The 11,181-nt window shown below is 34.5% G+C and overlaps 1 protein-coding gene across 1 annotated transcript; it reads right to left on the bottom strand.

Moving 5' to 3' along the window:
• Window positions 1–463: 463 nt before the first annotated feature.
• Window positions 464–6,034, bottom strand: LOC139981304 (fibrinogen-like protein A). Its single transcript, XM_071993574.1, has 6 exons — window positions 5,857–6,034; window positions 5,514–5,552; window positions 4,050–4,258; window positions 3,092–3,394; window positions 2,623–2,884; window positions 464–1,686 (listed from the first exon to the last, which is right to left on the bottom strand). The coding sequence occupies exons 1-6, from the start codon at window positions 5,927–5,929 to the stop codon at window positions 1,424–1,426; spliced, it is 1,149 nt and encodes a 382-aa protein (XP_071849675.1). The 5' UTR covers window positions 5,930–6,034; the 3' UTR covers window positions 464–1,423.
• Window positions 6,035–11,181: the final 5,147 nt, after the last annotated feature.

Genomic DNA, 11,181 nt, shown 5'->3' with positions numbered 1-11,181 from the left:
TTTAGATTTTTGAGCTAGAATAGGAACAAAATAAACCTTACCCTTTCATCTGCTTGATCAGAGTATTATCCAACTTTAACTAAGAATAATAATATGGTTAGTATTACCTTTAATCTTCCTTATTTCACACTACTTGTACTTTTTTCTCTTTAGCATATAGGCAAAGAAAACAGTACTAGTAACTGATAATATGCTAATGGCGTATGTTTGCTAGGTTTTGGGATGTTTGAAGTTCAGAAAGGGTATATGATAATCAAAAGTTTCGGTTAAGTGATCTAAATTACTCAGAAAAGTGAAGAATTAATCACTATACTATATCATGTGCGCGTGTGGACAGTTTTTTCACAGTATTTGTATAAAGTTGGGCATATATTTCAAAGTATTATTAATTAAACACGTTTCAAGACGCGGATGACCATACTTTACAAACAGATATTGCCTAATAACGACGGACTATGCTCTCATGACCAAATCACCCATTACCGACTAACGAATCTCAATTTAGAGGTTGTTCTTATCATATTTATGATTTTATTAAAAATTATTTTGTTGAGAATAGCTCGCTAATCAAGGCATTAATATGCCCGCTTGTGGAATTGCAAAAAAATAATAAAAATAAATCGTTTAACGGGTCAAGAGCCATATCTATGAAAAGATTTAGAAAATAAAGATAGTTGCAAGAAGCAAACATTAACACTACTTTTATTCACAACCAATCAACGATAATCAAATAGTTAATATTCTGTAATATATCAATAGTGAATATATCAACTTACTAATAGTTAACGTAGCAAACATTACATGATTCTGATTATTTCATATATATTGATTGATGAAATCAGAATAAAGTAGGGACGAAATGTTTGTAAATGCCAGAACCATATGAAGAAAATGGCAAGATATTTGACCATTTTGAAGAAGGATATACCAATAGATACTTTAGATAAACATCGTCAATAATTGTATATAACCACAAACACACACACCAAATCAACACACATTAATTCAACAGTATGACAATAAGAGGGAAAAAGTATACTATTTATATTGACATCATTTCAATTAGTGCTTTGTAGTCATAATTTGGTACAATTTTGTATACGGATCTTGAATAACGAAGTACAATGTAAAAGAAACGCACGCCACGAATTATAGCAATAATAGAGATGCCGGCGAAATTTACTTAAACCAGTGTGTTCTCAACTGCAAATGAAAGAAAATAAATTATCTTATTGCCCCCAAAAAAGATGATCACTTCACTTCTGTAAAGAAACCTCCCACTACCGCAGATAAAATATAATATAAGAAGGTTACCCAATAACAAAGCCTACAGTTTTATTTAATACCCGCATTAACGGACATGTAAAAGGGAAAAGGCCTGATGTACTCATGCAAATAAGGATCTTTTTTATTATTTGATTAACTAAGCGATTGCCCTGATTTTCATGTCTGAATAACGGATTACGTGTTCGTATTCTGGACTACTCAACCAAAACTTCTTGTCAGTCCCATAGGGGCTGTTGAGAGAGGAGAAATCGATATCTGCCATCTGTCTGTACCACCATCCACCTTGAAATTGAACACCTAAATTGTTTTGGTCCGAGTTGAAGGAACTGTAGTCGGTATCATCGTTATCATTGTCTCTTGTGGTGAACGGGAAGTTATTATGGTAGGATAACGCGTTACCTGTTAACATGTGAAGAAAAGGGGAACAATGTGGCTATTAAAATGAAATTGATGATTCCATATACTATACGGTTGCATGTTGTGCTGTGATACACACAATCTCACTTCCTAGTTTAATACAGGATAAATGTGAGATAAAACAAATCAAAATAGGTAAAGATTGGCAAAAGCAAACCAGTCATAAAGGAGAAACGAAAATTAAAAGGTCAGGGGGTTAAATCGTGGAGAAAAAATCAGTCCAGCCAATAAAGTGATATTTGTGTGGATGTCAGTTGCAAAACCATGGTACTATTCATACTAATATGTTGATTACGCAAGCTATAACAGTTCCGTCTTTTGTGTGTGTGTGTGTGTGTTATAACACAACCATTGTTCAGTTTTTTTCAATTTTGATAACATGATTATGGCATAACATGAGGCGGAGGGGGAATCATATTTTATTACTGATAGAAGGATCGCAGGAGGTTGTGGATAACATAAGAACAAACCTTCGGTCGGTGTTGTTCATGGTATAGTTTTAAATGAAACTTGTTTGGAAAGTAAGAACAAAATGCGCATACGTCATATATATATATATATATATATATATATATATATATATATATATATATATATATATATATATATATATATATATATATATATATATATATATATTAAACTGCACTACTTATGATCATGAGAAAACTATTCTAAGGTAATGTGAACAAACAAACAACAATAGAAAGGCGGACATGCAGGACTTTTGTGCTAACAATGTCCGCGCAAAACGCTTTATAAGTTCCTCAAGTTATATAAAGCACACTATTTACCCACCTAGTATGTTTTTCTTTCAGAGGCAAATAACAAAGCGGTCAAATTAGTTCCAACTCCTTAAGCTCAATTCCAAATCTTTCATGGAGGATTTTTCATCTATTGGGGAACATTGACACATACCTGCATCCCCAACGTAGTTCCCAAGCCGTAGAGTATATTCTTGTGATTCGTCGGTAATGTTAAAGGAATCATATACGGCGTATAAAGGAACATTGTTAACATTAATCATGTCGACTCGCAGCTCATATCGTCTTTGCTTTGTCAAGCTGTAGATCTTCTCGTTTCCAAGCCAGAAGTTCTCACTTAGATTACCAAAGCCTGCTTTGTAATCACTCCAATACAGATAAAAATCTTGAGCGTCGTTCATTTGTCGTTGGAATACCTGCAAATGTGAAAATCATGTAAACAAAGATCCAAACGGTTTAGGGGTACACTACTGTAAGAATACAACACTTTATGTAATCAACGACATTACATAAATATCATTTGCTCTCCTTTTCCTCTTAAAAGGTATAAGATTTTTTAAAAAACCTACCTGGAACAAACAGTTTAATTTTGTCACATTCTATAATTTCTGTGCCCGACTTACCGTCCAGCCTCCTCCATTGGTCATATCGCAGTACACCTCAAACGGAGGACCAGTCCAATTAGTAGGTTTCATTTGATACACACCGCTGGCATTTTCTCCGTCATTAAACAATTGCGTACAATCAGAATAGTAGCATTTCAGACCATCTCCGATGTATTCCTGACGACAATAACACTGCGGTATGTCGTCCCTATATTCGCAATCTGCTTTAGGATCACAACCTTCGGTGACGTTACATATGAGGTAATCATTTTTGCAAACACATGTCTTATCACAGCTTGGAGAGGTGTAAGTTTCTCCTTCCTGAAGGTAACAAAAACATGTTGTGAAACATGCGCTCAATGTCACACAATCATCGAATTAGAGTGACAGATCGTGACAGTGGAGAGTAATAACGGTCTTGAGTCACATTTCTAATATTGATATTTTTGCATTTTATCGCTGTATCAATCTAACAGTGTATAACCTATCCTGCATCCTGAAAATAGGAAACGTTCAAAAATGAGTATACATGCCTTTAAAGTCACGTCATCACAAGAATCAACTGACAATGTGTTGAAATTTACCTTTCAAGGATGTCTAGGATTATAAATCTTTACGACAGTGACATATATTGTGAACAAAGAGTGCCCCTGGTCAGTTCAATAACTAGTGATTCTATAAGTACTAAGCCATACTTTCCTCTGAGGATAATGAGTAATTACTTAGCATCTTGGCACTAATAGCTGATTATCATTCAAATCCACATGTTAATGTACTTTCAAATTGTCGAAACATTGTTTTATACAAACCTTTGAGTTAGCAAAATTATTCTTCCTGTCATTTTCGAGTTGTATCAGGAAATTTGGCGTGCTTTGTCTTATTGGATTGTATGGTCATTTATGCAAATGTTTAGGTCAATACGAAACATTGTCATATATGATACACATTGTCAAAGAGATATAATTAACTTCCTTACCGGTAATACCGTTTCGCTCCCTGTTTGTTCATGCCTCATGTAACATCCGCACTCTTGTAGTGGGACGCAATCATCATTTAGCATCAAATAACCAGTAGGACACACACATGTTGTAATATCAGTACATGTCCTGCTGCAAGAGGGATTTGCACAAGAACCCTCACATTTACAGGTACTTTGTACTTGATTAGGTGGACATGGATCGATGTCTGAAGAAAAAACACAAGCAGCCATAAATAAACGAAGAAATTTCATAAAGGTAAATATTAGCAAATGTGAAGGAAATCTTGCTTATGGTCGAATAGAATATGCAAATATGCAAGCGAATAAACTTGTCACGCAATTAATATTCATCGAATAGAGGCGGTATGTTATAATTTACTCTGATCGAGGAACATGGTGTTAGAACAGAAGAAATAAGTTGTTTAAGCTGACACAAGGATCACCACTGTTTCATCATGCTGAAAGCTGAACTATTTATATACAAGTCATGTTGTTGGATAAAGGATCTGAAAAAGAGGCTTCGAAATACTAACTTACAAAACGATACCAAATTTATTATCTGAGTAAAAAGGTTGGCTTGCCAATATCAAAAAGGCTGCGTTATTACTTAAGTGATACATTTTTTTGTCTATGAAATGATTTTGTTGCACAAAGGATAAACAACATTCTTTGTATATCAGCAAGAAATAGACGACCTACCAACAAGTTTTCATATAATTGATCATTAATGTGTTTTTGTACCAGTGTAAGAAATATACGTATCCACGTGATATGAGCTACATAAATACACCAATGTTAATCATTAAGTAATGCCTGGTGTAGTGATAAGTGCAAAAGTCGTCTCGCTTTTCTCAGTAGATGATGTCGCCACATCTCTCCTCACATCTGAAGAGACATTACCATCATGGATCTCAAAGACGATTAAGTATCTATGTTGTCAATACCATAATATGAAGCTGCTTCTCATTGGCAGGTTATTAGCAATTTCATTCCAATAGAACTGCAATTTATTCCAATGAAGAATTGAAAAAAAATATGTGCGATTAGTTCATTTTGAATGTTTAAAACTAATTTATGCTTGTTGATATTATAGAGTAAGCGTTTGATAATAGATTGTTATAATAATTTGATAATAGTTTGGTGGGTCTTTGTATCTCATTACCGTCCAAATTATAACACAATGCAGGTTTCACATATGTTTTGTGTGAATTGGAAAACTCAAAATAGTGAGGTAAACATGAAGAAACGCATTCTGTGAGTAACAATTACTATGATTGATCGTGAAATAGTCTAAATATCGTGACATTAATCAATTTCCACTACACAAATAAATACTGATCAAGATTGTGGCAAATGCATCAATTGGTTAAAGTCTATTATTCTTTCTGCGTTTGAGTGCTTAAGAGCGCTATCAGTAATGAGAGAAATACATAGACTATACACTACAGGGATGTAATTTACCTTCTCTTGGCGAAGTTCGAAATTGACCTTCACACAAATCTGGAAATAGAAATGAAAATCCCTTTATTATTGCGTTGTAAAACCATGTTTTGTTGTACATGTACCTCCGCTCGATAATGTTTGGTACAAGCAGTGTTGAAAATACCTTAGCGACTGTCTTCCATCATCTAACGTTCTGATATACAGGTTAACACATAAAATATATTTACTTAAGTACCGAAAAAAACTCTTTACGAACACATCGAGTTACAAATACGGCTTCTTTCAAATTACTGGTGCAGCTAGTGGTAATAAAAATAAAACTCAAATCTGTGACTTTCGATATTACTATAAAATGACTTACTACCCGCTGATGAAATTTCGACTGAAAAACTCGACACGAGGATGAAATTCACAAACAGTTGTCCTGGATCCATAGTGCATTATCTTTCGGCACAAGCAGCGGAGAGCTGAATGTAAGAAATGGCAAGAAACAATAATGATAGATATATTTATAGATGTGAAACTAAAGCAGTTTCCAAGCCAACGAGTAAACTGTACACACTGAATCATTTCCAATTACGACGCATTCACCCGGCATTGACAATATCTCTCCAAGTATAGTGGAAAATGTCAGCATTGATATTGCAAAGCCACTCAGTTATTGTTTTTAACCTGCATGAAGCAATTTATATACGATTCCAAGACTAGAATTGTAAGGGGACTGCCTGTGTCAAAAAAAGCGATGATCGTCATATTATTTCTAACTTCAGACGAAAAAGCATTTATCCTTTTTTATAAATCCTATATTTCAAATCCTTTCTTCTTCTTTTTCAATTTCTTTACTGAGCAAATCTCATTATTCAATGGCCAGTTTGGTATTCTTACGGGGAAATCTACTTCTAAAGCCCTCCTATTTTACACCAAAACTCTTTCGTCCGCTTTCGAAAAGGTCACTACGACAATGACATTTTCCATTAGCTCCCGAAAGCTTTTGACACCCTGGATCATGGTTTTCTACTCTCTAAGCTCGATAGATAGCTGATAGAGGGCTAATTTGCAATGGTTTATAAACTCCCTTTGAAAATGTAACCATGCATCAAACCTAAATAATGTTGTCTGTGGCGGGCCGCGGGAGTCAGTTCATGGTCTTCTCCTTTTATCATTGACAAAAACGACCTGCATCGTTCAAAGGATCTGATCTCAGTGATTCTTTATTCTGACAACGCTAACCTGTTTTGTTCTGTGCCTGACCCATTGTCTATTACGGCTACTCTTAAAAAAGACTAACAAGCTTTCACTTTATGTCAAAAAGACCTGTTCTGTGATATTTTCTGTTCGCAATAAGTCCACCATATCTAGTTGCAAGGGACTTAATATCCATGCTCCACAAACATATCAAGTTTTCTCATGTTGCTAACTTTTTGGATGTTACATTGTTAACATTTTAGATCGGAAGCATCACATGGATTTTGTTAGCAGCAAAGGATCTATAGGAGTCTGTATTCTTAACCGACTGAGATTTCACCTGAGTTATATTTCTGTAATTCTGTCTCAGCCAACAACTATCCTTCGCTACTGCAGAAACAGATAGTATTATATAAAGTGGCTATTCTTACGACTAGTCTTAAGAATAATTTATAAATACGCATGCGCAGTTGCTTTAACGTGGCTATTTTTACGACTAGGAGTACTATTTTTACGACTAGGAGTAACAATAATTTCCGGTTAGGGTTAAGGTTAGGGTCAGGGCTAGTGTTTAGGGTTAGCTTTAGTGTTAGGGTTACCCTACTACATGCGAAGTTGCTTTATTTACTTTACTGCGCATGAATTCGTCGATGTTGTCAGAATAGTTTATAAATAATTGTTACGACTAGTAACAATGGCCACGGCCAATATTATAATAATAGAACTTGGGAATACGAGAAAACATGGTACAAGATTCATAGTGAGTCCGTCCATTCACTCGTACCGTGACATGGCTATTGGTATTCGCATGCCCTCACCTAACCCTTGTGGACTCAGGTATTCGAAGTAAACTGGACATCAACCACACAATCTGCCTTCGTACTTTCAAAAAGAGAAGAAAGATGCCAAAAACGCGTATAGCCATTGATAACTTGAAGATGTATATTAATACAACTCATATGTATAGAGACGTACGCTGAGACCTGTTTTATTCCTACAATTGTTTACTTCTATTCCGCTTTTTTTCTTTTGGGGATTTTATCGATTCTGCAGAATAAAATTTCTTCATGAACGCTGCTGGGTAGTATTTGACAAAGAAAGTTAGAAGAAAGGGTTCCTTTACAATATTTTCCAAAATTAATATATCATAATACCGTTATGAAAATAACTTGCAAAAACATGTATATGAAAGAATGACATGCCTTTTAAAGTTCGTTGTATTATTGTACTTTGTTTTTAATCATTATTTCTTCACTAATATTGGGTCTACTTCCTGCAAGTATAAGTGAAATGTAATAGTAAGAGAAAAATATTCCCCGGAGCTACACTTTTTATTTTTGGCGTTCCGTAGCGTATGGCATAATACATTACATTATTGTATAAGCACCGGACTCTGTTTCTTCTTTTCATCTTCCGTTATGAAGTATTTTACTTCATTCGTCAAGTGTGCAGAACGAATGATGTGAGATAACCCACACTTGTTTAAGTTTGCATGAATATGTTAGGCCTTTGTGATGGTAGCATACATTGAAACATTAACATATGAACTACATAATTTGTTATCACATAATGCCATCAAATCAAATAAGTCAATTACGGAATACCTGGCTTATTGTTGAATTAGATTATTTAAAAAAAGAGAAATTTATGTGTGCGATCAGATTCAGGGAATAATGTTTTCAAGTCTTGTTTTGTACCACAATACGGCAGGTGTCTACGGATTTTCTGTCTGATCTGGCAGGGGCTGGCTTGATTAGAGTGGTCATCCAGAATAGGTATGCATTAATAACAACATGGTAATCAATAACTTAGGTTAAGGAAGATATCTCGTATAAAAGCATTTCCTTAACGTTGAAGCATTCAATGAACATACATCAGTTATATTTGGTTAGCGTACAAACATGGTTCAGTTTAAAAACGAAAAGGCCTTGGCCGGCCAGTCAGTATGCACACATTTTTTCCAAAGTGGATGTGTTACAATAATGAATTATAAGAATTAAGCCAACAATTATAAATTTGTTGTCGTTCATGCCTATGAGAGTAAATGTGTAATACATGGGATGTTGGCGTTTCGATAGACATGTTTGACAAGGCAATGTTAATTTCAACTATATATAGTGGTGTTTACAATGGAATTAAAGACTACAGTTAACAGTCAGTTATTACATTAACATTTAATATGATACCATTTTTTTCTTTCGGCATGATTATTAGTTCATTGGAAGTTCATTGTTCATTGGAAGGACATGCTGCATACACCTACATTCAAAGACTAACACAGAAGACGATTATCTTATTCTGTTAAGTGAGGGGTTTCCTCTTCAAAAATGCACATCCACTAGGATATAGCCGCCAGTAGATGTAATATTAGTTCCATTAATTCAGCTGCCACTGCTGCTCCCGCTGCAACAAAACAGTAGCTACGAACCCATTTTGAATTGTGGATCAAATTTTAAAGGGAAAGGGAATTTCTGACTGGAGACAATATAACACTTACTATAATACAGAGAAAATATTCCTCTCTAGTAGTGGATTAGCTTTAATTGTGATACAGTTAAGATGCTTGCCTGTAATTTGAAATTCCATCAACATATAAATGTTTGGTAGTTAATGATTAATTTTCTGTATGGATAAATGATTACAATATAATAAAGTAGATAAAGCTCACTAATCATCAGTTTGTCATTCACTCTTCTGTTACCAAATTAAATATCAGAAAATTGGAGATAATTAAAAACTGATATTCCTTGAATTCGATATTACAGCTTTTAAATTGGTGACTTCGCGATTCAGTACTTTCTTAAAACTGTATTATAGGTACACTATTGCAACAAAACCGTGAGGAATTTATAGAACACATCGAATTTCGTTGTAAAGAGACCATGTTGGAGACACGAGTTCACTTAGTTTGTTTTTGTTCTTGCATGAACATGATATGCTACTCTGTAATGATTTTCTAACCACCAGCCCTCGTTAATGATTATGATGATTTAGTACTATCGTGCTTATCAGTGCTATTTTTATTTTCATTTCTATCAATTCTCAATGTACATAATACAGAAAAAATTGACTATAGAAAGCATGACAGGTCTGAACGACCGCAGCTAGCAGAAAGCCACACTAAGGATAATAAAAGGATAAAGGGATTAAAACGATAGACAATACCAAGCAACCAAGAACTTAAGAGAACGACAAGTACAAATCTAAATGCGATCATTGCAAATAGTAAAAAAAAAAAAAAAACTGCTGAAAAAAATATACTCTATATATCTACAATATGTGTGAGGCAAGTGTCAGCATCATCCCGAAGATTGTATATTGTATAGCTGCACATGAGGGCTAGTTTAGTACATTTGGCAAGGTATTTCTTTATTATAGATTTTTTAGATTTTCCCAAACTATTGCACATAAGTTTTACTGTAACGGGAGCTATTATCCCCCTTACTCCAATCTCCACCGTTATGAAATCCACAGTATATTATATTGTTACAGTCCACAGTATATATATTGTTACAGTGCTAAAGTGCAGGTTACCCCCACAGCAGTAAGTTCTTTGAGAATGCTGGTAACGGCGATAAGCTGTGTATAATAGAAGTAAAGAGAAGTTGTTGTGTCAGAGATTAAGTACTAGTTATATTCTCGTGCTGACATCCGCTGGAGTCCTCGTTCGTGCTAACTTTACAATTAAATTCATTTGATTGTTGTACTTTTTGGGCACGGTTTCCATTTTTTCCCCACAAAGGAAATCAAAACATCTTTCCATTTTAACGAAACAATTAGTTACCGATTGTATTTTAATAAAAAAAAAAGTAGGTGCAGAAGTGTGAAATATGAAGGAAAAAATTCGTAATTTGACGGCAACATCTCTGATATCCCACGAAATTCATGTTTTTAATTAATGGTCACTTGGCTCAAAATTAATCTATTAAATTTGTAACATACTGACGTACTACAGCTTTCACGTGCTTTGTTAATTAACCTCACGTTAAATCATCTCTGTTGATACCGTATTCACTTTAGAAAAAATAACAATTTAAAAGTACAAAAAATGTCCATAAAACACTTGAAACAGTTTATGATTCACTGCTTGGTGATCTAAAAGAAGACACAATAAAGGTTGTCCAATAAGAACAACAAAGAACAAATTATTAATTATAATATTCCTGACATGCACCAATATCGCGGTATTGGTATTTTACCTGTGAAAAATTGTACCATGTACAGTAGGCGCCATGTAGTATCCATAACATTCTTGATAACAAAGTTTCACAATGTTCAAAATTATCCGGAAAAGGTAAAATCGAAAGACTCCAGGGCACTTTTCTTCTGTAACCCCTTATAATGCTTTGACCTGATCCCATCAGGGTTATTAAACGGGACCCAGTGTGGTATGATTTAATGTTGCATGTGCGTGAGCAATGTCGGCTTCGTGCAACATCTATAATTGTGAGAGCTAGTATGTTGCCCCCAATCCCCCCCCCCCCTAATCTTAGTATTTTAC

Source organism: Apostichopus japonicus, chromosome 15 (genome assembly GCF_037975245.1).
Source record: "Apostichopus japonicus isolate 1M-3 chromosome 15, ASM3797524v1, whole genome shotgun sequence".
In the NCBI taxonomy this organism is placed as follows: domain Eukaryota; kingdom Metazoa; phylum Echinodermata; class Holothuroidea; order Aspidochirotida; family Stichopodidae; genus Apostichopus; species Apostichopus japonicus.
Note: the sequence above shows the minus strand (reverse complement) of the source record. Positions and strands in the feature narration are given on the sequence as shown.

What these genes read in the sequence shown, in the direction of transcription:
- LOC139981304 (XM_071993574.1), bottom strand. Translation starts at nt 5,929, where the DNA reads ATGGATCCAGGACAACTGTTTGTGAATTTCATCCTCGTGTCGAGTTTT. An exon ending in TCGAACTTCGCCAAGAGAAG is followed by an intron (nt 4,259 to 5,513) that starts GTAAATTACATC and finishes TTTTTTCTTCAG; the next exon opens with ACATCGATCCATGTCCACCT. An exon ending in GGAGCGAAACGGTATTACCG is followed by an intron (nt 3,395 to 4,049) that starts GTAAGGAAGTTA and finishes TGTTACCTTCAG; the next exon opens with GAAGGAGAAACTTACACCTC.